Source organism: Emiliania huxleyi (genome assembly GCF_000372725.1).
Source record: "Emiliania huxleyi CCMP1516 unplaced genomic scaffold EMIHUscaffold_41, whole genome shotgun sequence".
NCBI lineage: Eukaryota > Haptophyta > Isochrysidales > Noelaerhabdaceae > Emiliania > Emiliania huxleyi.
In genome coordinates, this window is record NW_005198900.1 from 80,050 (window position 1) to 105,097 (window position 25,048).

General features: G+C 66.6%; 6 protein-coding genes across 6 annotated transcripts; 5 read left to right on the forward strand and 1 right to left on the reverse strand.

Moving 5' to 3' along the window:
- Nucleotides 1-579: 579 nt before the first annotated feature.
- On the forward strand, nucleotides 580-2,028 carry EMIHUDRAFT_209978 (hypothetical protein; the record flags this gene model as incomplete). Its single annotated transcript, XM_005769710.1, has 3 exons — nucleotides 580-795; nucleotides 988-1,533; nucleotides 1,609-2,028. The coding sequence occupies 3 exons, from the start codon at nucleotides 580-582 to the stop codon at nucleotides 2,026-2,028; spliced, it is 1,182 nt and encodes a 393-aa protein (XP_005769767.1).
- A 3,278-nt stretch (nucleotides 2,029-5,306) lies between these two features.
- On the forward strand, nucleotides 5,307-5,815 carry EMIHUDRAFT_209979 (hypothetical protein; the record flags this gene model as incomplete). Its single annotated transcript, XM_005769711.1, has 2 exons — nucleotides 5,307-5,473; nucleotides 5,671-5,815. The coding sequence occupies 2 exons, from the start codon at nucleotides 5,307-5,309 to the stop codon at nucleotides 5,813-5,815; spliced, it is 312 nt and encodes a 103-aa protein (XP_005769768.1).
- Nucleotides 5,816-7,792: 1,977 nt separating this feature from the next.
- Nucleotides 7,793-9,890, forward strand: EMIHUDRAFT_451368 (hypothetical protein; the record flags this gene model as incomplete). The annotated part of the gene is made up of 7 exons (XM_005769712.1): nucleotides 7,793-7,903; nucleotides 8,100-8,322; nucleotides 8,398-8,576; nucleotides 8,654-8,793; nucleotides 9,056-9,107; nucleotides 9,313-9,640; nucleotides 9,708-9,890. Coding segments are annotated over 7 exons (1,215 nt in total), but the record flags the coding sequence as incomplete, so codon positions are not given.
- Nucleotides 9,891-11,660: 1,770 nt separating this feature from the next.
- EMIHUDRAFT_209982 (hypothetical protein) lies at nucleotides 11,661-12,002 on the forward strand (the record flags this gene model as incomplete). Its single annotated transcript, XM_005769713.1, has 1 exon — nucleotides 11,661-12,002. The coding sequence occupies one exon, from the start codon at nucleotides 11,661-11,663 to the stop codon at nucleotides 12,000-12,002; it is 342 nt and encodes a 113-aa protein (XP_005769770.1).
- A 2,592-nt stretch (nucleotides 12,003-14,594) lies between these two features.
- Nucleotides 14,595-20,024, forward strand: EMIHUDRAFT_464188 (hypothetical protein; the record flags this gene model as incomplete). The annotated part of the gene is made up of 5 exons (XM_005769714.1): nucleotides 14,595-15,086; nucleotides 15,157-15,247; nucleotides 18,021-18,203; nucleotides 19,209-19,303; nucleotides 19,488-20,024. The coding sequence occupies 5 exons, from the start codon at nucleotides 14,595-14,597 to the stop codon at nucleotides 20,022-20,024; spliced, it is 1,398 nt and encodes a 465-aa protein (XP_005769771.1).
- Nucleotides 20,025-23,055: 3,031 nt separating this feature from the next.
- On the reverse strand, nucleotides 23,056-23,409 carry EMIHUDRAFT_310796 (hypothetical protein; the record flags this gene model as incomplete). The annotated part of the gene is made up of 1 exon (XM_005769715.1): nucleotides 23,056-23,409. The coding sequence occupies one exon, from the start codon at nucleotides 23,407-23,409 to the stop codon at nucleotides 23,056-23,058; it is 354 nt and encodes a 117-aa protein (XP_005769772.1).
- Between the last annotated feature and the right edge of the window lie 1,639 nt (nucleotides 23,410-25,048).

The window sequence follows — 25,048 nt, forward strand, 5'->3', positions numbered from 1 at the left end:
CGTCGATGTCGTCATCGTCGAAATGCTCGTCGAGCCACGCCTGTAGGCATGTCTCGGACCTGTCCTGGACGCGTCCTGGACGTGTCTGAAGAGAGAAAGGAAGAGGCGGACGCCCAAGGGTGGGCGACGGCTAGCGCACCACACCCCTCTCCTTAAAGTCCCTGTGTGGTGGCGGCGTGCCGTCCTCCCATACCTCCCTTGGGTTGTCCGTTTTCTTTCTTTCTTTTTTGGCCACTGCGGGCTGCGGGGCGACGCATGATAGAGCATGCTGGCGCCGCATCATGTACTACCGATCCACGCCAAGGCGCGGGGCGGCGGTGCTCGCCGGCGCTCGCGACGCCGGTGCTCGGGCGCGCTCACCATTGTTTGTGGTCGTTCATTCAGGGCGGCTCGCACAGCGCACGCAACTTCCCTGTCCCTCAGGTAGGTAGGTAGGTAGAAAGGTGAAGAACAGCCAGGCTCGGACTGGACACCAATCCCTCACTTCGTCTCTGAAAAAAAAATGCCGTGTGAGCCGGTTGGACCTCACAGAACACGGCGTTCTCAGTGCCCCTCCCCTTTGCCCGCTGTCGTGGCGTCATGCCAGTCCCATCGTGGCTGCCCCTCGTGGCTGCTGCTCCCCTCGATACGCGCCCTCCGAGCCCTTCGGTCTGCGACTATCCCAACTCGTACCGGCAGACGCCGCACCGCCCCTTCTTCGACGAGTGGCGGGAGTCCCACGAGAGCGCCGTCATGCCTCCGCTGGAATACATCAGCGACGAGGCCTTTGCGTGGCTGTTGACGTACTGCACGTGGGTGAGCGTACTCATCCTCGGTCTTGGCAGGCGAGGGGCCGCCCAGTCCTCGCCGCCGCCCGTCCCTCGCCACCGCCCGTCCCTCACCGCCGCCTCTCCGAGCCCGCCACCACCCTCGCCACCGCAGCCCTCGCCCCCCCCCCCCCCCCTCGGTCTTGGCAGTGAGCTGATCGTGGGCCACATACTCGTCGAGGTCCTGTCGGTCAAGCGGCTCAAGCAGTTCTGGCAGGGCGCCCAGCTTGCCTTTCCACTGTTCCTGAACATTGCCATCGCGAGCCGGAGCTACTGGGGACTGCTGTTCCTCGTCCTCGGCCTGTGGAAGTGCGGTTCGCCCGAGACGATCGCCTTCTACAAGCTGGCACGCAAGCGCAACGATCCCTGGCTCGCGCGTCTCGAGCACGCGTGCAATTTTCTAGGCACGCTCATCCACCACTCGGCGACCTCGCTGCTGGTAGTCAGCCTCGTGACAGGGCGGGAGCTCCTCGACCGCAACATGCTCACCTGCACGCTGCCCCTCGTCGTCCAGCACTGGACCGTCCTCCTCAAGTACGTTGACGCATTGCTCTGCACGACAGCCGTTCTCGTCGTCGAGGTTGTCTGGGAGTGGGAGGTGCTCTGGAACCTGCAGCTCCACGACTGCATTGGATGGCACCTCGCGCTGATAGCCTGGGCGATGCTGGCCGCGCACTGGCTCTACCTCACCGCCGCGATCATCAAGCTTCTCCACGCAAGGCCCACGGTCCCCTCCCCTGCCGCGGGGCCTCAGCCCTTGCCAGCGAGCCTTGAGCGGGGGGATAGTGAACAGTCGCTCCAGAGTGCAGCGAGTGATAGCTCCGCCGGCATCCCGGCTCGTTGGTCGGCGCGCTTCGCCGAGGGAGTCGAGCACAGATTCTCTGAGGCTCGCCTCCGCTTGAGCACGCTCACGGAGAGCCCAGTCAACGGCATGCTGCAAAAGCGGCAGAACGCCGCCTGGGGGATCGCGGGGAAGACAAGTGTGCTTGCGCCCCTTTCTGGCGCGCCCAGGGGGGCTGGCGAGCCCCGCGTCAGGTTCCGGGTTCCACCCAAGGGGTCCCGCCGCGAATCGTGCGGACACCACGAGGACTCTCGCGAAACCAACTCTCCGGGTACCCCGAGCAGCTCTGCCGGTCGGGCCGACTCCGACATCGACGGATGGCGAAGGATCGTGCTGGGATCGGGGATGAGCTCTCGCCGCAAGCCTGGCCCAGTGCCGTAGCCTAGTCCGAGTTTTCGATGGCCCCTGAGGGGGCCGTCTGCTGTGTCCTTTGTAGTGCCAGTCCCGTACCCGGTGTCGTGCTTGATTGATTGATGGGAAGGCGAAACACAGTCCGACCAACGACTGGGACACCAACGCGGTATGGGTGGACGCAGGACGGGCGATGACGGTCACACAGGAGCGACACACAGAACCACAAGACAAGACACTCAGCCAAACTGACTGCCACACATCCTGAGCGAACTTCCCTAGTCACCCGCGGCCGGACTCCATCCGGCACGCGTCGCTCGGCTGGGCGCTCAGAGCCGCGTCCCCTGCTCGCCACCCCGACGCCCAAGGCGCCCGAGCGAACGACAGGCGGCACGCGAAGACTGATTGCAATCCCGCCGACCGCCAGGCCGCGGGATGATGCGTGCGAGGTCTTGTATTGGGTCTCGGAAGCTCCCCTCTCGGGCTAGGAGCCAGCCCCTCTCCCTTGCCCTCGGAGCAGTGTGTCCGAGTCGAGGCGTGTGCTTGCCGGTCGACGGCCGCGCGCGGTTGGCATTGTGACGAAGGGTGCGCGGCCGCGGCGCGCCCGCCATGGCTTGGCGCGGCGCGCCTACCAGCGGCAATTGTCGAGGCACGGGAACGCTTACCCGGGGTCATCCTCTGAGCCTGGTCGTCGGCGCCGCGATGCCACGGCGGCACATTCGACGTCGTCGGCGCGCTGCCCCGCGGTGAGCCCCGCGTTGCGACGGCCGCAGCCAGGTTGACCCGGTGCAGCGCGCCCTGGCCGCAGACTGAAGAACGGCCACGAGGGGTGTGTGATGTGCGGTGCGGGGTGTGAGGGGGCAGCGTCTTTGTGTGTGCGCGCGCGCGCCGCTGCCGGGAAAGAGCGGGGCCCTCGGGGTACGCCTCGTCCGGCCCCCTCCGAGGGGGTCGTGACCTGAACTCTGGAGAGTGGGGGGTCGGCCTTGAGAGCGTACGGGTGGTCTCACCGCGCCAGAGGCTCTGCCTCTCCTCTCGGGGATTAAACTGAGGGATAGGGGCGGGGATCCTCCCTCTTCCCACCGTCGATGCCGGGGCTCAACCAATCCGGAGAGGTCATTACCATTCCTCCATACATCCTCCCGGCTTCATCGGCGGGCGTCTGAGAGTGTGTCGTCAACTGGCCGGTGGTCTTTCAGTGTGGTGGGGTGAGTTTCGTGACCGTTCAGCGTCGATGCCGCCTTACTTACCTGTTCCCCGCTGGCGCGACCCCGCGCCGGCCAGCGGAGCCACTGCCCGCTCGGTCACCACCCCCGCCGGCGCGACACGATCCGATCGACGCCGCCGCCGACGGGGCCGCCGGCACGGAGTATATCCCGTCTTCGCCGGTCGGGGTGTTGGTCCGGACATGGGCGACGCGACCACTGCCCTGCTCCAATGGCCAGAGACCCGGTCAGTGCAGGCGGTCGCGCCGCCCCACCCTGCGTCGCCCGCCGCCGCGCCGCGCCGCCGCGCCACACGCCGCTGCCTCGCATCGCCACGTACCGTGCTCAGCACTGCGTCGCACCTATTTCGGAGTGAGGGCCGTAGCCCCAAGTGACCCGGAGACGACCCAAGATCACCCGAGATTACCGGAGATTGCCCGAGACGATCCGAGATCACCCGAGATTACCGGAGATTGCCCGAGACGTTCCGAGATCACCCGAGATTACCCGAGATTACCCGAGGCGGCTCGAGATTACTCGAGATTACTTGAGATTCCCCAGTTTTCCCGAGATCACTCGGGATTGCCCAAGAAGCAAGATAGCCTGACCCTGAGGCTACCCGAGCTCGAGATTACTCCACGCGACTGGCGTGTGAATAGCCTCGAGCAATCGACGGTTAGGCGAGGGCCTTGATTAATTAATAAGTAGGTGAGGACATGTCATCACAGGGCCCTGACGTGTGAATAGCCTCGAGCCTTGATTATAAAGTGCGAGAGAGTTTCATCGTAAAATTCTTTTGCCACGGCCACGCCCCTCGGGGCGAAGAAGGCGGGCAAGCGTGCCGCGGAGGCGGAGCGCAGGGCGATTGCGCTTGAGAAGGAGGTGTGGGTTGACAGGGAGTGCCGGGGTGGGCGTCGTAAGGGTGAGGGCGATTGCCGCCCTCCCCCCTTCGCCCACCTCGACGCCTTCGTGTAGGCACCCCCGCGACTGTGCCTCTTTTGGTACCGTGGCGTACGTGTGTCGAACCTGTGTGCTGTGAGAGAGAGTTCTTTTCGTTTGTGGCGTACCTGTGTCGAACCTGTGTGCTGTGAGAGAGAGTTCTTTTCGTTGAATTCTTTTCGTTAGGGCTGCAGCGGCGCACGCACCCCAGAGGCGGAGAGCGGCGCCCGCGAGGCGCGGGCCGCAGTTGTTGCTGGCGGTGTTGGACCCGCTGTGTCTGTTGACACTTCGGAATCCGCGCCGCCGGCGGAGGAGGGGAAGGGCAGCTGCCTTTGCCCGCTGCCTGTTCCTGGTTGTACCCGCGTACCGTCCACACCCGGCCACGAACCCACACCGCAGTCTCCGGACGTTGCGGCGGGGGTCGGAGTCTGGACTCATTCTTCTTTTGCGAGGTCCCAGGAGCATGCGGTGGGCACGGCAACCGACGAGGAGGTCGAGGAGGAGGCAGCGGGGGCGGTTTCGGGCGCGGCGCGCGGCGCCGAGCCGGACGGCCCTCCCACTGCTCGCCAATCTCGCCCCTCCCACTACTCGGTTGCCCAGTGGGCGGCTATCCAGGCGGCTGAGAAGGCGGCATGGGACGCGGCGCGCTGCCCTAGGTTTAGGGCGGCTTTGGACGCTATGCCGGAACAGGGGCCGGGATGTTGCGACGGAGGGCCGGAGCTATGGGCTGGCGCCACGACGTTGCAGGACACGGAGGGGTGGAAGGAGCTGGTGAAGGCGGGAAAGATCTGCTCTTCGACGAGGATCGGGCGGTGGTGATGCGATATGCTCCTGGCGGGGGGCGCGGTCGAGGGCGCGGGGGTGGGTCGCGCAGTGCCCGCTGGCGGGGCAAGCGGCGAGGGGGTCGCCGGGGGTGGTTGGGATGATGGGGATGGTCTTTTCGGCGAGCACTACGGTGCTCGCGGATTCGACTGTCCCCCCGATCGTGCCCACCTCCATGAGGACGACGGCGCCTTCTAAAGGTCCGTCGCAGGCTGTGCCTCTTTTGGTACCTGTGTCGAACCTGTGTGCTGTGCGAGAGAGTTCGCTCGTTGAAAACCTCCTTGAATTCTTTTGCGAGGGTAGTACAGGTAACGCTCGCTTCCTCCCCTTCCCGCTCGCGCCGCGATGCTCGAGCTCCGTTTATCCGAGCCGGCCGTGCTCGCCGTGCGCCCAGGAGAGCAGGCGCGCCGCTACGTCGACGTGCCAAGCTCGTGCTGCTGCTGCGTGCTCCGCATCGTGCTCCGGCGGCTCGCCGCCGGCGCCGACCCTGTCGTGCTCGCCTCCTGCGGTGAGTGGCCTGTGGTCGGTCTGGGGCTGGCGCCCGGCCAGGACGTGGTGCGAGCGCACTACGTCGCCTCCGGCGCCTTCCAGCGGGGCGAGCCCGTCCACGAGCTCGTCGTCCACGCCGCAGAGCAGAGGCAATCCCGACACTTCCGAGGCGGCCCTCTCTGCTCTCCTGCCGCCACTGTCATCCCCCGTGCCCCGCCAGGCGCACCGCTTGCGGCGGCGAGCAGTTTCCCTTTGCAGTGGACAACGGGAACGCGATACGGTGGGGTGTCGCAGTCTTCAACTGCCCGCTGATGCGGTGCGCGGAGGAGTTGTATCGGAGCTTGCACATTCGTGCGACGCTCTAAGCGCACTGCCCGATCGCATCCTTACCCGATTCGCCTGCCCCTCCTTGCCTTAGGTGCGCGGACGCGCACGTTCTCCTCTCCGCCGAGCTAATGCAGAGCCACGCACCGCTGAGGACGCCGCTGCAGCCGCCGCTGCAGCCGCCGCTGCAGCCGCCGCTGCAGCCGCCGCAGGCGGAGGCGAGCGTGTGCTCGCAGCGACGCTCGGGCGGCTGCCGCTCGCTGCTGGCGGAGGCGGGGGAGGGCACGGCGTCGATGGCTGGGAGCAAGCGCCTCGTATCACGGCTCCAGCTGTGAACAGGCGGAGGAGGGCATGGCGGAGGCGGAGGCGGCGCTGACCTCGCTGGCCGCGCCACGAGGGCGTGTCTGTACGCCGCCAAAAGGCGCGAGAGGCTGCGCGCCGCCGCAGGACGCGCGAGGAGGCGAGCTGGCGGTGCCTGGACAGACACCGCTTGGACATGCAGCATTCCCGGGCCATGCGACGGTCGCTGGGCGTGCGACATTCGCTGGGCATGCACCATTCGCTGGACAATGCCACGAGGCAACAGCATCCGCAGCGACACACGCGCATTCGGAAGAAGCTCCTCTGCCGCCGCCGGCGTTTTGCAGTCACGTGCATGCGGCCGCGGGGCGTGCGGCGGCACCCGGACATTGCCAAGCAGCTGTGGCTTCGGCGACGTTGGAGCCCGCATGCCAGGGAGGGGCAGGCGGCGGGACGTGGCGGTACAGTCCGGGCTCCAGCGCTGCACAGGCGTCAACAGCTGTGGAGGAGGAGGAGGAGGAGGAGGAGGAGGAGGAGGAGGAGGAGGAGGCCGTGCTCGCGTGTGCGCTCTCGGTGCTGACGGCGCGGCGGGAGGCGGCCAGGGCGGTGGCGTCAAGGGTGGAGGCGGCGATGGAGGCTGCGGTGGCGTTGGCGGTAGAGGGGAGGGCGGCGGACGCGGTGACGGCGGCGGAGAGGGAGGCGGAGGCGGCGGAGGCGGAGGCGGCGGAGGCGGCGGCGGAGGCGGCGGCGCGGCGGGAGGCGGAGGAGGCGGCGGCGGCGGCTGAGGCGGCGCAGAGGGCGAAGGCGGAGGCGGAACGTGTCGAGGCGGCGGCAGCAGCGGCAGCGGCGGCAGCGGCGGCGACGGCGGCAGCGGCGGCGACGGCGACGTTGCACTGTGGCCAAGACGCCGCGACTCCCCTCACGGCCATTTCTGCCCCGTCGCCGCTGCCGCCGACTCCGCCGCCGCCGACGACTCCGCCGCATGCCAGCCGCACGCTCTCTTCCTGCTACGACACGGCGGCAACGGGCCGGTCACGGGGGACGGACGTGTCCGGGACGAGTCCACCCCACAGCCAGGACATGGCCCGCGCCTCCGCGGCGGCGGCGAAGGTGGCGGAGCGAGAGGCGGAGGCGGCGGAAGCGGCGGAGAGGGCGGCGGAGGCGGCGGGGGCGGCGGAGGCGGAGGCGGCGGCGGAGGCGGCGGCGGCAGCGGAGGCGGCGGCGGCGGCGGAGCGGGAAGCGTTCGGCGCCAGCGCCATGCGCGAGCGACTAGCGCGGCAGCGGGTCGAGCTTCAGTCTGAGCGGCGCAGGGCGGAGGCGGAGATCGAGGCTGCGGCGGAGGCGCGGCTGGCGGAGGCGCGGCAGGATGCGCGGCTGGCGCGGCAAGAGGCGCGTGCTGCGAGGGAGGAGGGCGAGAGGCTCGAGGCGGCGGCGCGGGCGGAGGCTGCGCGGTGTCGAGCCGCAGAGGCGCGCGCGAGATCGCCTGAGATCGCGCGAGATCGCGCGAGATCGCGCGAGATCGCGCGAGATCGCCCGGGATCACGCGAGATTGCGCGAGATTGCGCGAGATTGCGCGAGAGTAGGCCGCGCGCGACGCGTGCCAGGGCGAGCGGGCTGCAGCGGCGGCCGAGGCGGCGGCGGCGCGGGCGGAGGCGGCGGCGGCGATGGAGGCGGTTCGCGCTCTGTCGGCGGCGGCGTGCGAGGAGCGCGTGGTGGCGATGGCGCTCGCCGCAGAACTAGCATCAGTGGAGCGAGGCGCCGCTGCAGCGGCCGCCGCCGCCTCGTCCGCCGTCGCGGAGATGCGCCTGGTGGCCGACACTGCGGGCGAGGTTGCGACGCTGCGAGAGAAGGCCCTCCCCATATCTCCCCACATCTCCCCACATCTCTCCAGATCTCCGCATATCTCCCCGTATCTCCCCACATCTCGCCCATATCTCCCCCATATCTCCCCCATAGGTTGCGACGCTGCGAGAGGAGGGCTCTCCCCAACATCTCGCCCATATCTCCCCCATATCTCCCCCATAGGTTGCGACGCTGCGAGAGGAGGTCCTCGAGCACCGGCGGTCCCTGGCGGACGCGGCGGCGCGGGAGGAGAGGCTTGTCGGACAGCTCCACTCGTTGGGAGGGCGGGCACACCATCCTCCACACGACACCGGTGGGTGCGGCGCGATCGTCGCTGCCGCGGCGGCGAGGGTCTACGGCGAAGCTGCGCGCGCGGGAGGGGCGGCTGGCCGGGCGGAGGGCGGCGGTGCTCCTCGGGAAGCGCCGTCTTGCGAGGGCGCGTCGTGGACATGTCGCGGACGTTTCCGGAAGGACGGCGTAGGAGGCGCGGCTGAGGCGGAGGAGGGGGGTGCGACGTCGCTGCACCGGGTGGAGGAGGAGGTGGCGCGGTGCGGGGGAGGGGCGGGGCAGGCGGGAGGCGCTGGCGGAGGAGCAGAAGGGGGGCGTGGCACCGCCGACTCGTTGGGGTGTTTTGCGGCGGCCGCTGCGACAGCGGGGCCAGTCAGACAGGCGCGGCCGGTCAAGGGGCGCCGCGCTCGCTGTGAAGAGGCGCCGTTCACACCTCGCGCCGTAAGCAGGATGGCCGCGTTCGGGGGCACGGCGAGGAGCCGTCGGACGTGGCGCCGCCGCTTCACCTCCGCGCCGCCGCGCAGGGGCGTCTGGCAGCGGCCGTCGGCGCACCGTCGCCGCACGCTGCGCTGCAGGAGTCGCGCGACCGGCGCGTGATCCTAAAATACCCGAGATCACCCCGAGATCGCCCGAGATCACCCGAGATTGCGCTGCAGGAGCCGCGCGGCCGGCGCGTGGCATCCTAGAAGCTGAGGCCGCGTAGTCTTGCGTACCGCGCCCAAGCGGCCGCGTACTCCGATGCGTGCGCTGCAACAGTACCCCTCGTGCTCCACACGGTGCTCTTGAATGCTCTGCACAAGACCGTGCTCCTGCCCTGAGCTGGCGTATGACAGTCGTATGACACCACGCAGGCGCGTGCACAGCAGCCAGGCAAAGATCTCTGTCGACGTCGTCGGCTCGTGGGCGCGGCGCAGCCTCATCTCCCCCCAATATCTCCCCATATCTCGAGGCTTGGATGCGGCACACGGACCTCAGATCTCCCCATATCTCCTCATATCTCCGCCACATCTCCCCCATATCTCCCCACATCTCGAGGCCTGGATGCGGCACACGGAGCTCATACCATGTCTCCCCATATCTCCCCCACATCTCCCCATATCTTCCTCAGGCGTGCGGCCCGAATGGCGACGCGTCTGCAGAGGAAGGCTCCGAGACGGTTCCGAGACGGTTCCGAGAAGGCGACGCCTCGGAAGGGTGCGTCGGTGGCGGAGGCGGGCCGCTGAAGCCCGCCTCGGGTGCCGATGCTTCGCTCCCGCACTCCGCCGCCGCCGCTTCTGCCGCCGCCCCCCCTTCTGCCCTCGAGTTCGACGAGCCGCGAAACAGCGGATGGACTCGAGTTGCGACGCCTGCTGCGTCCGGTGGCGGCTTCCTCTACGTCAACAACGAGACGGGGGCGGCGCAGGTGACGCCGCCGCCGCGCCGACCGCCGCCGAGCGGCACGCGCGCGCCCTCTCCCTCGACGCCCGCTCGCGGCCTCCTCTTCACGCCGTCGGGTGTGAACAGGCGAGCACGCCGTCCGAATCGTCCGTCGGCTGATGCAGTCCGACGAGCTGGCGGTGCTGCTGGGCGCCGCCAGCGACGCGTTCTACCGCTGGCGGCGCGTCGCCCTCACCGCGCCGCCCCTCGCGCCGCCCCTCGCGCCGCCCTCTGCGCCTCGAGGCTCTCCTCCTCCTCCGGGCCGGGCAGAGAAGCCGACGCGGCTGGCGCCGCCAACGCCGCCGGTCTCGCCGCCGCCGTCGACCTCGCCCTCCTCGCCCTCCTTCTCCCTCTCCTCTCAGAGCGTCTCTGTGCGTGGCGACAGCGCCACGCCGTCGCCGTTCGGGTTGCGCGGTGGGGATGTGGTCGGTGTCGCGGCCAAGCCCAAGGCGCGGACCATTGGCTCTACCGACACCTAAGCTTCATTTTCTACAATGTGCACAGTAGAGACATTCGATGCGCACAGTCGTCCCTATTCGGATCGTAATGCGCGATGTATTTCAGGCCGACACAAGCCGCGTTATATCAGTAACCAGGCACCGAGAGCGCTGCGCAGACGGTCCTACTAATCATACCGGCACCAACTTGATTCCCGGATGCGCGACCGAATTTCATTACAGAGTCTCCCTTACATCACGCCACGCGCACTCCGCACTGCACCCAGTCACAAGAGACACAAGTGCGGCGAGTACGTACATGTCCAAGGCGCACACACACCTCTATTCAGCTGGCCTGTGGACATCGTTAACCCCCGGCCCCCTTCAAACACGACTCGGTCGGTACGGCTTTATGACTGAAGAGACAGAGAGGGGGGCGAGCCACACGAGTCGCCGACAACCCCCCCTCATTGACATTGAGGCTCTCTCGAGCAACCTCAAATTTTGATGATTTCGTGACCGCCACTTTGCTGCACACTTTGACCACAACCTCGCGGCCCGCTGCGCGGCTCTCCGAGCGCGAGAGGAGTCGTCTACGAGGCGGCGGCGAGCGCAGGCGGCGGCGGCGCGGCGGCGCGGCGGCGGATCGCGGCGCAGACAACGGCAGGAATCTGCGGCAGGCTGCTGCCTGCTTCTACAGCAGCAGCTGCTGCTGCTGCTGCTCCGCCGCTGCCGATTGTGGACACGATTCCCCCGATCACCCCGCCCGCCCGCTCCGCCCCGCCCGCCCGCCTCTCCCCGCTTGCCCGCCCGCCCGCCCGCCCGCCCGCCCGCCCGCCGCCCGCCCGCCCGACCACCCATTCCCATCACCATCTCACATACCTTCATATAGGCGCTCGAGACCTCCTCTCGCTGCCTACTCGCTGCCTCTGGGGAGGAGGGGAAGACGTAGGGCTGCATGCGCGCCTTCCAACGGAGGCCCCTCCCCGAAAGGCAAGTCTTAGCCACATGAAACCGAGACCCCTCCCCACCGCCCCGATCCCCCCACCCCCTTGCTCCCCTCCCCCCCTCGGGAGGGCCGAACTGAGGCGCCCGAGGGGACCCCGCAATTCCCTTCCCCCCTCGGAGGGCCGGACTGAGGCGTCGAGGGCCCCACTCTTTCCTTCGCATAGCGGCCACTCTTCGGATCGCTGGTCGAGCGACCCGGGGGATGCCCCGCGCGCCTGACCCAGGCGCGGAAACGAATCTGCGAGGCGTGGCCGCTCATGCGGCCCGATGGGGAGGAGGGGAAGACGTAGGGCGTGCTTGCGCGCCTTTCCGAGGCCCCTCCAACCCACCCGCGCTAGGTCTCGGGGGACGAAGGGGTCACACCCGACGACCTCGGGAACTAGCCGGGGCAGTCGGAGAAGGGGCAACTCCGTGCACTGACGGTCGGCCGTCAGAAAACACGCCTCCGTGGCTCGGGTTACACCAATCCTCGCTACCCAACGCGGCCAAAGGATATCCACCTCGAGAACCTCGAGAACCTCATTGACGTAAAATTCTCATTCCGGGAGATCTCTGTGCCATGTACCCGGGTACAGCTACACACATACACACATATATGCCGCCGCTTCGCCTTGTCGCGATGTGCGCGGTGATCGTTTCCACGCAGCAGTTTGGGCCGGCGCAGCTGGGCAGTTCGTGGGACGGGACGAACGTGGATTGCAGCGGGTGTCAGTGTGGCGACTACTGCGACGACGGCGCCTGGGTGGTGGGCCCTCACCACGCAAAGGGCGCCACCGACTGGTTCTCGCCCGGCCAGGCGTGCAACCCCGAACAAGACGGCTTGGGCTGCTCCTGCCGCTGCCGGCACTCCGGCGGCGACTACGGGACAGACTGCGGCGGAGCGGCATGCTGCCATGGCACAGAGATAGGGGAGGTTTCTGAGTTCCACTGCCCCTGATTTCCCAGCGGTCTGCCCCTGACGGGCTCGAATCCGCGACCGTGGTGCGGCGAGACCCGCGCTGCTCAAGAGAGGCGCGCTGTGGGGGTGAGGCGAACGACGCGGGACGGGTACTGTCCGCAGGGCATGGCCGCCGTGCGCACGCATGTGCGGTGTGTGAGTCCGATGTGTAGGGTGCGCGTGAGCTTGCTGCGGCTGACCGAAAGGGCCGCGGGCAGTGTCGGGTCGACAAGAGAGGGACGACAACACTCGCGCGGCGAGGTGCGCGCAGCGGCGAGGTGCGCGCGGCGAGGTGCCCGCGGACGTGCACGTGTAGGGTACACTGTATGGCTAGGGGCCCGTAGGACTGTAGGTAGTGTAGTAGAACACGGGCGATAAGGTCATGTACGTGTATATTATGTATATTATTACAGGATGTATATGCATGTGTACATGCATCCCTTTGCGGTCGCATTCTCAATCTGCTGCAGCGCAGGCCGTAATTTACCCTAGAATTTACCGGAGGCTTGCAGTCGCATAGGTAAGGTAAGGTAAGGTAAACTTCTCCACACACACGAGGTGGTGGGGCAAGGGGGGGCAACCCTCGCGTCTCCACGTCTAACGACAGGAGCCCCACGGCATTCAAAGTGCAAGGCCCGGTGCGCGTGGGTGAGGTGTGTGTGTGTGTGTGTGTGTGTGTGTGTGTGTGTGTGTGTGTGTGTGTGTGTGTGTGTGTGTGTGTTTTGTGTGTGTGTGTGTGTGTGTGTGTGTGTGTGTGTGTGTGTGTGTGTGTGTGTGTGTGTGTGTGTGTGTGTGTGTGTGTGTGTGTGTGTGTGTGTGTGTGTGTGTGTGTGTGTGTGTGTCTCACGTCACTGCATCCTCTGCCGGTTCCTCCCGTCGCCTCTTCTTTGTTCGAATGTTTTTCAATCCATCCTTCACGAAGCCCTCCCATGTAGCTAGCGTTCTTCGCGAATGTCTCGAGATGGCCAGCAGGCGCTGTCTGCTCGCGGCCTGTGCGGGCCGCTCGTCCTCCTCGCCCTTCTTTCGTCCTCCCGTCCCTCCCCTCCACCATGGCCTCCTCGGTACTTCTTTCTCCATCCGCCTCGCCCTGCCTTTTCGTATCGTGCCGTTCGCCCTCCGTTCGGTGACCTCCATGGCTGTCCGCGTCCTTTTGGGTGGCGCTCTCGATACCGTTGCGTCAACCTCGACGTCGCTGTCGCCCTCCCCGTCCCCGTCGTCGCCCGTGCCTCGGTTCGCGTCATTGGTAGCGTTTCCGTTGCTCCCTCGTGCTCCGCCGTCGCCCTCTCTGCTGCCTCGGGCCGTTCGCGATTTTGCTCCCCCTGCGTGTCGCCCCTCCGTCTCCTCCCCTGCCTTCGTCGTCATCGTCGCTGTCGCGAAAGCCCTCCGGTCCCTCGATTCCCTCGTCTATCCCCTCCGCTGCGTCGTCCCAGTTTATATCCTCATCCTCTGTGCGCGTTTTCGTTCCCTCCCCTTCTCCATCGTTGTCGCCTCCGTCGACTGCGGCGCTGTCTCTGCCCTCGCCTCCGTCCTCCTCGTCTCGCCTGCCGTCGTCCCGTGTCTCCTCGTCCTCGCCCTCGCCTTGGCCGTTGTCTACCTGTTCATCGTGTCCCTTGCTGCTGGTGGCATCGCCGTTGGCTTCCTCTCTCCCCCTTTCCTCCCTGCCCCTCTCGCTGTCTGGTGCTAATGGACCCCCTTCCTCTCCCTCGCCACCGTCACCGTCACCATCCCCGTCGCTACCGCCCTCCATGCCCGCCGCCCTTTGTTTCACACTCGTCTCTGCCATGTTCGCCGTCGCCGCCGTCCTGTCTGCTGCGCTCTGTGCTCCGTGGTACAGTCGCTTATTGTTGTTCAGGATTAGCTCGCGCACCAGGACAGCCTCCTGCTCGTTATCTTGGCTTGCCGATATGCATCCAAAGTTCCACGCTAGCTCCTCCTTCGTCACGTCTATCTTTTTGCAGTATCTCGCGAATGCCGTCCGCGCTTGCTGGGGTGTTATTGCGTTCGGATCCGCCCTCGTCCCCGCCCTGTATCCCATCTCCTTGCGGTGGCTCTTGTATGAGTCCCCATATGACCATGTGATTTCTTGGCCTTCCTTGACTCCTCTCTCTGCAAACAGGACGCATAGACCATAGTACTAGGCACCGTCGCGATTGCGCGTCGCTCGCGCTCGCCATTTTGCGTAAGTGTGCGAGTATCGCGTACATCTCCGCGTCTATCGGCTCCCACGTGTTCGGCAGCTTTCCTCCCCACATTCCCGCTAAAAGAAAGAAAAGAGAGAACACAGACAGTCCTAGGGAGGGATGGGAGGACGGCACGCCGCCACCACACAGGGATTTTAAGAAGAGGGGTGTGCTGCGCTAGCCGTCACACATTCCCGCTGGAGAAAAACCTTTATAAATTCTTTTGAGGCCGAGAGCAAGAATTCTTTTTGCACGGAAAATTCTTTTGGACACTGCCTGGCGAGTAGAGGCACACGCACGCTCTCTCGAGGTCTCTTGGAGCAGAGCCCCGGCGAGCCCTCGAATTACCCAATGGGACCTCGGAGAGGGTACCGTGGGTGGGCGGGGCCTCGCCAGGGACACTGCCGCGAAGATGCTGCTCGCGGTTTGCTCGAGTCTCGCCGTCGGCTGGACCGCGCTTGGCCCACCTCCGTGCGCTTTTCGCCGTACGGCGGCGCCCATCGCGGCGGCCGAGTGGGAGGACTGCGCCGGCTGCAAGCTGCTGCGACCGCCTGGCGAGCCGAGAGCGCTCGTGCACTTTCTCGGTGGAGTGTTTGTCTCGCCGGCGCCGCACGTCGCGTACCGATACCTGCTCGAGCAGCTGGCCGATCGCGGCTACCTCGTCGTTGCCACACCGTACGCGGTCGACTTTGACTACACCAAGCCTGCCGCCGATGTCAAGCGGAAGCTTGACGCCGCGCGGGCGGCGCTCGCCGCAGAGTCGTCGGCTGAGCTGCCGCTGGTGTCGCTGGGCCACTCGCTCGGCGCGCTGATGCAAACTCTTCTAGCCTGCACGTACGCCGACTACGCCGACGCGTGCGCCGGCTCCGTCCTCGTCTCATGGAACAACAAGCCAGTCAGCGACGTGCGGAAGCTGCCCGAGCGGACGCACAGCTGCGAGCGGCGCCTGGCTGACGCGTGTGCGGTGCGAGCAGGCGATCCCGCTCTTCGAGCAGCTCTTCGTGCCCGCGCTCGGCCCGCTCAACGGCCCGCTCGAGCAGGCGCCCGCCGTGGGGTGTCGGCACAGTCCGGGCCATGCCTAACCCGACGTAGTAGCGATAGGCAGATCTCGCGACTATAGTAGCGATAGGCAGATCGGTACTATGTCGCTACTATAGTACGCTACTATAGGCAGATCGCTACTATAGTACGCTACTATACATTGAGGCAGATCTCGTACGCTACTGTACATTGAGGCAGATAGCGTACGAGCTCAATAGCTAGAGAGCTCGCACTAACGGCCGTCCTCGCATTCGCCTTCCTCGGACCCAGCGCTGACTCTGACTGCCGCTGCTGTCTCTCCCTTCTCGACTGTCTGTGCTTGTGCGTCGTGGGTCCCGGGGTTGTGTCTTCGCGCGAATCTCTCATGCCTCCGTTCGCTCACACGTAGGCAGTCGCCGCTGTCGCGCCCGCGTCGGAGCTGCGGCGGGAGGGACTCGGCCGCCTAGAAGCGGAACTGCGTCTTCTTGTCTTCCAACTAGCACTCGAGAGGACACACCTCCCCATATCTCCCCCATATCTCATATCTCCCCCATATCTCCCCCATATCTCCCCCATATCTAGCACGCGAGAGGACACACCTCCCCATATCTCCCCCAGATCTCCCCCAGATCTCCCCCATATCTAGCACTCGAGAGGACACACCTCCCCATATCTCCCCCATATCTCCCCCATATCTCCCCCATCTCTAGCACTCGAGAGGACACACCTCCCCATATCTCCCCAGATCTCCCCCATATCTCCCCCATATCTCCCCCATAACTAGCACTCGAGAGGACACACCTCCCCATATCTCCCCAGATCTCCCCCATATCTCCCCCATATCTAGCACTCGAGAGGACACACCTCCCCATTTCTCCCCCATATCTCCCCCATATCTCCCCCATATCTAGCACTCGAGAGGACACACCTCCCCATATCTCCCCCATATCTCCCCCATATCTCCCCCATATCTCCCCCATATCTAGCACTCGAGAGGACACGTACTCCGCTGTTCTCCGCCGCATAACACTGTATTCATGTGTTTCCCTCTCCGTTGTCTTCACTTGCGGTGGTATGAGTACGCCGCACAATGCCGTCTTCCCGCCCTGAGGTTGGCGTACCCACCACGTAGGCTGCCCACATCTCCCCATATCTCCCCAGATCTCCCGCCCTGAGGTTGGCGTACTCACACCGCAGGGTTCGGCCTGTTGCGGAAGCTCGCTCCGGCTGTCGGGGCCCCGCTGGCTTCCCTGCTCGGGCCGGAGGCGGAGAAGGCGCTTGACACACACACACACACACACACACACACACACACACACACACGCGCGCGCGCGCGCGCGCGCACACACACACACACACACACACACACACACACACACACTCACACACACACACACACACACACACACACACACACACACACACACACACACACCGCTCACCCACGCGCACCGGGCCTTGCACTTTCAATGCCGTGCGGCTCCTGTCGTTAGACGTGGAGATGCGAGGGTTGCCCGGCCCTTGCCCCGTCGCCTCATGTGTGTGTGGAGAAGTCTACCTTACCTTACTTTACTTTAGGCGCTTGCCGTTGCTCTGAGCGACGCGGAGGAGGTTGCGGCGCTGGCGGACCAGGTGGCGGAGATGCAGCCGAGATTCAGCCGAGATTCAGCCGAGATTCAGCCGAGATTCAGCCGAGATGCAGCCGAGATTCAGCCGAGATTCAGCCGAGATTCAGCCGAGATTCAGCCGAGATTCAGCCGAGATTCAGCCGAGATTCAGCCGAGATTCAGCCGAGATTCAGCCGAGATTCAGCCGAGATTCAGCCGAGATTCAGCCGAGATTCAGCCGAGAGGCAGCCGAGAGGCAGCCGAGAGGCAGCCGAGAGGCAGCCGAGAGGCAGCCGAGAGGCGGCCGAGAGGCAGCCGAGAGGCAGCCGAGAGGCAGCCGAGGGGCAGCCGAGGAGGCAGCCGAGAGAGTAGCCGAGAGGCAGCCGAGAGGCAGCCGAGAGGCAGCCGAGGGGCAGCCGAGGTGCAGCCGAGAGGCAGCCGAGATTTACCGCGAGGTTTGCGCGAGCAGGTGCCGGAAGTGCTGGCCGCAGTCTCTCGCGGCACAGGCGAGTCGACAGAGAGTGAGAATGAAAGACGCCGTACCGGCGTTGCGCGCTGGTGCATATGCTACCAGGTCACAGTATCGGTTCGGGACGTATTCACAGCACACATGAGAGGTCGCGGTGCGAGCCCTGGAGGCTTCAGGGATGAGGGGAGATTCAACCCGCCGGGCCTAGAAGGCCCCCGCGCGCAGGGGGGTGGGAGAGTGAGGCCGGCCATGAGGCAGGCCGGCTCATGCTAGAGTGAGTGCACACAACAACGCAACTCCGGCACAATCCTCAAGGAGCTTGCCGGGCCAATCCTCAAGGAGCTTGTCGAGTCCCGCTCCCTCCCTCCGCCGCCCCGCTGCCCTGCTGCCCTGCCCCCGCACAAACACAACCCCGGGCCAAAGATGGCACGCACGGACGGCCGAGAGCGGGCAGGCAGACAGAGATCGACTAGTCAGACAGGCGACGCCGAGTCCCACGGCGAGGCTAGCGGCGACGCCCCACTGCGCTGCCCCCTCACACACTCGGGGCTCGCCCCCGTGCCTCTCGCGCCAATCTCTAGCCCGCCGTCCGCACTGCACCGCTCATGGCTGCAGCAGGTTTCTGCCCCTAGGCGAGTTTACGCCCATATCTCGCCCATACCTCGCCCATATCTCCCCCGTGTCTGCCCCGTGCCTCCCCCGTATCTCCCCTAGATCTCCCCTCGACCGCCGCCGCCCCTAGGCGAGTTTACGCCCACGCCGGCTGAGGTCCGGTCGCTGATTCGCGAGCGGTATCCCCCGCGGGCGCCGCTGGTAGTGCAGTTTGAGGTGGACAGCCTCGACGAGTCCCCCGACCTCGCCGCCGCGCTGCCGCCCGCCGCCGCCGCGTCGCCGCTGCGCATCGGAGGCACGCACGCTCGCGACGGTTGCAACGATAGTCACCATTCTGCGAGCAAAATCTCCGCACACACACACACACACACACACACACACACACACACGCACACGCACACATACACATACACATGCACACACGCCCACACGCCCACACACACGCACACATGCACACACACACACACACACACACACACACACACACACACACACACACACACACACACACACACACACACACACACACACACACACACACACACACACACACACACACACACACACACATACACACCGCTCGCCCACGCGCACCGCGCCTTGCACTTTCAATGCCGTGCGGCTCCTGTCGTCTAGACGTGGAGTCGCGAGGGACTAGCCTGGCCCTTGCCCCACCACCTCGTGCGCGTGGAGAAGTTTACCTTCCCTTCCCTTCCCTTCCCTTACCATAGGCTCGCAACCGTGACTCCCCTCGCACCGCTGTGACCGGCGTCTCTTCACAGCTGGTCGTGTGAACAGGCTCGCACGTGACTCCCCTCGCACCGCTGTGACCGGCGTCTCTTCACACCTGGTCGTGTGAACAGGCTCGCACGTGACTCCCCTCGCACCACTGTGACCGGCGTCTCTTCACAGCTGGTCGTGTGAACAGGCTCGCACGTGACTCCCCTCGCACCGCTGTGACCGGCGTCTCTTCACACCTGGTCGTGTGAACAGGCTCGCACGTGACTCCCCTCGCACCGCTGTGACCGGCGTCTCTTCACACCTGGTCGTGTGAACAGGCTCGCACGTGACTCCCCTCGCACCGCTGTGACCGGCGTCTCTTCACACCTGGTCGTGTGAACAGGCTCGCACGTGACTCCCCTCGCACCGCTGTGACCGGCGTCTCTTCACACCTGGTCGTGTGAACAGGCTCGCACGTGACTCCCCTCGCACCGCTGTGACCGGCGTCTCTTCACACCTGGTCGTGTGAACAGGCTCGCACGTGACTCCCCTCGCACCGCTGTGACCGGCGTCTCTTCACACCTGCTCGTGTGAACAGGCTCGCACGTGACTCCCCTCGCCATCGACCCGGACGCGCCCACCTCGGCGCTGCTGCCGCTGCCAGACCCGTTCGGCCTCGGCGCGGGCGCGGCGGTGCGTGGCCGCGCCCGTGTAGAGAGTCGGGCGTGTCTCGGCGAGATCTCGGCTGATCTCGGCGAGATCTCGGCTGATCTCGGCTGATCTCGGCGAGATCTCGGGCGACTCTCTCGGCAAGATCGCGGCTGATTTCGGCGAGATCTCGGCGAGATCTCGGCGAGATCTCGGGAGATCTCGGCAGGTGCGAGACGCGCTCGTGGCGGACGTGGATCGGCTCGTCGACGAAGTTGACCGCCACTTTGAGGCGGCGGTCGCGGCGGCGGCGGAGGCGGCGGAGGCGGCGGAGGCGGTCGCGGCGGCGGAGGCGGAGGCGGAGGCGGCGGCGGCGGCGGCGGAGGTAGCGGCGGCGGCCGAGGTGGCGGCGGACGCGGAGGCGGCGGACGCGGACGCGGACGCGGAGGTGGCAGCAGAAGCGGCCGCGGCGGCGGCGGAGGAGGAGGCGGCAGCGGAGGAGGCGGCGGCGGAGGCGGCAGAGGAGGCGGCGGAGGCAGCGACGGCAGCGGTGTCAGCCGAGGCGACGGAGGCGGCGGCGGCTGAAGCGGAGGCCGAGGTCGTGGCTATTTCGCAGGTGGAGGAGGTGGAGGATGCGGCGGAGGAGGATGTGGCGGAGGATGTGGCGGAGGAGGTGGCGGAGGAGGTGGCGTCGGTATCGGTGGGGGAGGCCAAGGCAGCGCCGCGGGGTCGCGAGGTCGCGACGACGCCGTCTGATGACGCTTGACGGCCTCTGAAGAGTGTGGGTGAGGGGGACAGCACGCGCTGCGGCATGGTGACTGGCAGGCTGCACGACGGGCAGACGGGCTGGGGGGCGCGTGGGCGCGCGCGCGGATAGCGGGGTCACGAATCTTGCTTCTTGGAATTAAGGTTGCCTATATACTACTACAAAAAAAGAACAAAGGGGGAGGCTGCCCCCTGCCCGGTCTGGAGACTCTGGACGGTGGTGGCGCCGCACACCTCCGGGGGAGAGGGGTGGGGGGGCGGGGGCGGGGGCAGCCTTACCCGGCCTCGGGTTTCTCCGGGCCCTACGGCTTAGTGGTTAGTGCGAATCTCCGCGATCCTTGTTCGGGCGGGGGGTGAGCTACCGCGCTACCGCGGCTCCCGCGACGCCTCGCGCGCCTCCTTCCGCCTCGCCCGTGCCCCTGCGCTGCGGCGGTCGCTCTTCTTAGCCACGCCGCCTCGACGCGACGCGGCGACGGCAATGCGTCGCCCACAGTGGTCGCCGCCGTCGTGCAGCTGGATGGCCGCGGCCGCCGCCTCGGCGGTCCGGAAGTCGACGAACCCCCTCGTCTCGCCGCCGGCGGCCGGGAGCAGCTTGACCCGCTGGATGAGTCCTCCGTCGCCGCCGAAGAGCTTGCGCACCTGCGCCTCGTTTGCGTCGTGAGGCAGGTTCGAGACAAACACAGACTGCCCGCCCTCCCCACCGCCGCTGCTCGCCGTGGCCGTGCCGGCACCCACCCCATCACGTGTCACGCCAGACTTCTCAGCCCGCGGCCCCGTCGCCTTGCCGCCAGCTCCTCCTGCGGTGCGCCCCTCGCCGGCTCGCTGCACAGCGGCCGGCTTGCCTGTTCACAGCCAGCGGTGTGAAGAGAGGGGGGGGGGGAGGGAGAGGGAGAGGGAGAGGGAGAGAGAGAGAGAGAGAGAGAGAGAGAGAGAGAGAGAGAGAGAGAGAGAGAGAGAGAGAGAGTTGTGTGTGTGTGTGTGTGTGTGTGTGTGTGTGTGTGTGTGTGTGTGTGTGTGTGTGTGTGTGTGTGTGTGTGTATGTGCGTCTCCCGCCAGTGTGGCCGACTCCCCATCGCTAGCGCCCTCTAGCAGGTCCCAGAGTCAGGTCTGGTTCCGCTGTCCATTGTGGCCACACGTGGCGCACCGCCCTACCTGTCCATCTAGCGGCCTCGCCGCCCACGTCGCTGCCGTCGAGGAGCAGCGCGGCGTCGACGGCGCCGGCCGTCTCAAACACCACGAAGGCGGCGCCCTTGAAGCGGTTCGTCTCCCTCCGCCGAAGCATGTCCACGCACGTCACCGGCCCGCACGCCGCAAAGTGGCGCTCAAGCTCGTCTTCGGTGGTCGACTGCGCGAGCCGGCCGACAAAGACGCGGTGCGCTGGTGCGCTGACAGCGGCGGAGGGCGCCGCCTTGCCGCTTGGAGCCACGGAGGCCGCCTCTTGGCGCTTCTGCTCGGCCGCGGCTCTGCGCTTCTCCTTGCGCTTCAGGTCCTTCTTTATCCGATGCTTGGTCCGCTCGTCCGTCGAGGTCGCAGGAGGGTCGGCGGCCGCCGCAGCGTGCTTCTCCTTCTCTCGGTGGCGCTTTCGAGCAGCGGAGACCATCGCCGAATTGACTTCGCCTCGTGCCCAGAGCAAAAGAAGAAAAGAAATCTGGCTTCGGGGGCACACGATTCCAGAAATGGTTGTGTCCCCGCTCCTCGCTCGCCCGGGCGGAGGGCATGGCCGCGGAGGAGGCGAGTACGCGCTGCCAGGCCTTCCGCAGACGGCCTCTTGGCCAGACTGAGGGTCGGCTTTGTGTGGCGTGGCCCGTGCGCTGCGCTGCACAAAGCTGCGTAAACTGCGGGAGCATCCTGTGCTTCCTTTGGGAAGTGCGCACTTCCTGCAGCTGGTGGAAGGCCGTGCCGCCGCTCGTCTGCTCCGTGGACAGGGCGGGGAGGCGACGCCGCGGCGCCGCAGCGTCCGCTGCACGCCGGTGCAGCACTCTGCTGCCTGGTGGGCAGCATGCTGGTGCTGTGCGCGACGTTTTCGAGGCTGCAGTGGCGCTGCACCGCGAGCCACGGCGAGTGGCACGCGGCATGCGCGGCGCCGCGCTTGGCCCGGACAGCGCCAGAGAGTGCCCTCGATGGGCCAGCCTGCGCGGCGCGAGCGCCGCACAAGCTGAAGTAACCTGCCCAACCATTCCTCCAGCAGAGTACACACACTGACGGTCGGCCGCCAGAAACCACGCCTGCGTGGATCGCGTCACACCAATCCTCGCTACCCAACGCGGCCAAAGGATATCCACCTCGAGAACCTCGAGAACACACTCACACCCATCGCGTTAGTGTCCCAGTCGTTTGGTCGTCCTTCGTATGCATTATCTAGGCTTGGCATAGGGTGATTGATGGGTTGATTGATAAGGTGCGGGTCGGCGATATCGGCGGATGGATTGACGAGGCGTGGCGGAGGACGGCTCGGCTCGGAAAGACGGCACAGCGAAATCGGGAGGCGGGGCGGGTTTGGATATAGTGATAGGCTGGGTGAGCAAGTTGGTACGCCCTCAATGGCTCGGCGCTTACCGTTTCCTGTGGGCTCTGGGCGGCGGGCGGTGGCTGCGGCGGTGGGAGGAGGTGAAGGAACTGGTGCTGTCAGCGGAGCTCGTCGCGGACCTAACAGACCCAACACCAACCGCCACGCGCGCGGGCGTGCATAGCATGTCTCGCCGAGCCGGCGACCAGCTCGGCGGCACGGCCGACGCGGACCGCCGCTTTTGGAAAAAGTTCGAGGAGGATTCTACCCTCCTGCGCGTTCTGAAGCGCACTGCACTGCAGAGGGCACCCCTCGAGTGCCGCGCCGCCGGGGCTCATCATCTTGTCGCGGCCGCTGCACCCAGCCGCGCCACTGACACAGGTCACAGCTCGCAGGCACGAGCGGACGGGGATAAAGGTACACCACGGGTAAAAGGATTTAACACATGGGTAAAAGGAACACGGAGGACCTCGACTAACACAGGCACACCACGGGAGCCGCCCTACGGGAGCCAGTGTGCACAGTACTAGCCCAAGAGCGGGGCGACCGCCCTCTCCAGATAGGTCTGCTGCCCATTGGCTGTCGCAAAGCCGTTCCACTCGTAGAATGGAACGCTGATCACCCTCCAGCCAGCCGCCGTGAGGAGGCGCCGCTTGAGCAGCGTTGGCCCATTGGGTTTGCGTACGCCCCGGCCGTCGGGCAGCAGGAAGTGAGAGGGGCCATCCACCTCGACCGCGACGCGTGACGAGGGCAGCGCCAGGTCGAGCGAGTAGCCGGTGCGCGGCTCGAGATACTCCTCCTCGAAGCCAGACTGGACGGAGGCGAGGGCAGCTGCAACCGAGCGCTGCAAGCGCGATATCGTCACTTGCGTGTGTTGCATGGCGTCGCGACAGAGCTGGCGCTGTGAATCGGAGAGGAGGTGCTGCTGCCCGTCTGCTCCTCGCTCAAGGGAGAGCCAGAGCTGCCACTGGTGCAGCTGACGGCGGTCCTCCTCGCTCCACCTCGACGGATCCCGCGCGAGCGAGTCGCTGATCACGCGCGAGCACTCGGCAAGCAATGCCTGGTGGTAATGGCCCGCCGTCGCATACGCCCACACTGTGCTCGCCAGGTTCTGAGGCGTAAAGCCGGCCAGCCCGCCGCGCACCGCCACCTCCGCCACCGCCGCGTACAGCGCGTCCGTAGCCACGCCCGCCGTCGCATACGCCCACATCGTGTTGGCCAGGTTCTGAGGCTTGAAGCCAGCCAGCCCGCCGCGCACCGCCGCCTCCGCCACCGCCGCGTACAGCGCGTCTGCAGCCACGCCCGCCGTCGCATACGCCCACACCGTGTTGGCCAGGTCCTGAGGCTTGAAGCCAGCCAGCCCGCCGCGCACCGCCACCTCCGCCACCGCCGCGTACAGCGCGTCCGCAGCCACGCCCGCCGTCGCATACGCCCACACCGTGTTGACCACGTTCTGAGGCATGAAGCCAGCCAGCCCGCCGCGCACCGCCACCTCCGCCACCGCCGCGTACAGCGCGTCCGCAGCCACGCCCGCCGTCGCATACGCCCAGACCGTGTTGGCCAGCTCCTGCGGCTTGAAGCGATCCAGCCCGCTCCGCACCGCCGCCTCCGCCACCGCCGCGTACAGCGCGTCCGCAGCCACGCCCGCCGTCGCATACGCCCACACCGTGTTGACCACGTTCTGAGGCATGAAGCCAGCCAGCCCGCCGCGCACCGCCACCTCCGCCACCGCCGCGTACAGCGCGTCCGCAGCCACGCCCGCCGTCGCATACGCCCACACCGTGTTGGCCAGCTCCTGAGGCTTGAAGCCAGCCAGCCCGCTGCGCACCGCCGCCTCCGCCACCGCCGCGTACAGCGCGTCCGTAGCCACGCCCGCCTTCGCATACGCCCACACCGTGTTGGCTAGTGCCTGAGCGTTGAAGCCAGCCAGCCCGCTGCGCACCGCCGCCTCCGCCACCGCCTCGTACAGCGCGTCTGCAGCCACGCCCGCCGTCGCATACGCCCACACCGTGTTGGCTAGGGCCTGAGGGTCGAAGCCAGCCAGCCCCCCGCGCACCGCCGCCTCCGCCACCGCCGTGTACAGCGAACGCACAACCCCTACTTGCAGGCCGCACTTTGCCACGCCGTGGGCGATGTTCGCCAGATTGCGTGCTTCGCATGACGCGACGAGGTCAAGCGTGCGCTGCACCAGCTGCTCAAGCCGCTCCTCGTGCCACCGCTCGATGCGCTGCTTGCCCAGTTTGTTCCACAGGTTCGCAGCGTGGATGTGGTTCAAGTTCGCGCTGTGGGCAGAAAAGAGCGCGAGCAATGCGTCAGCGCTGCCAGCATTTGAGATGTGGCTGCTGAGCTGCTTAGCGTTGAGCTGACCGGCAGCAGAGCCGCTAGACGAGGGGCGCTCATGTGCGTCGCGACGGCTCTGCTGCTCGTCGCGTCCTTGCACTCCGTGCATGGGCGGTCCCACCCGGCCATCGCTGTGCCGAGGCTGCCCCTCGCCGCGTCGGTCGCGCCTGGGATCGTGA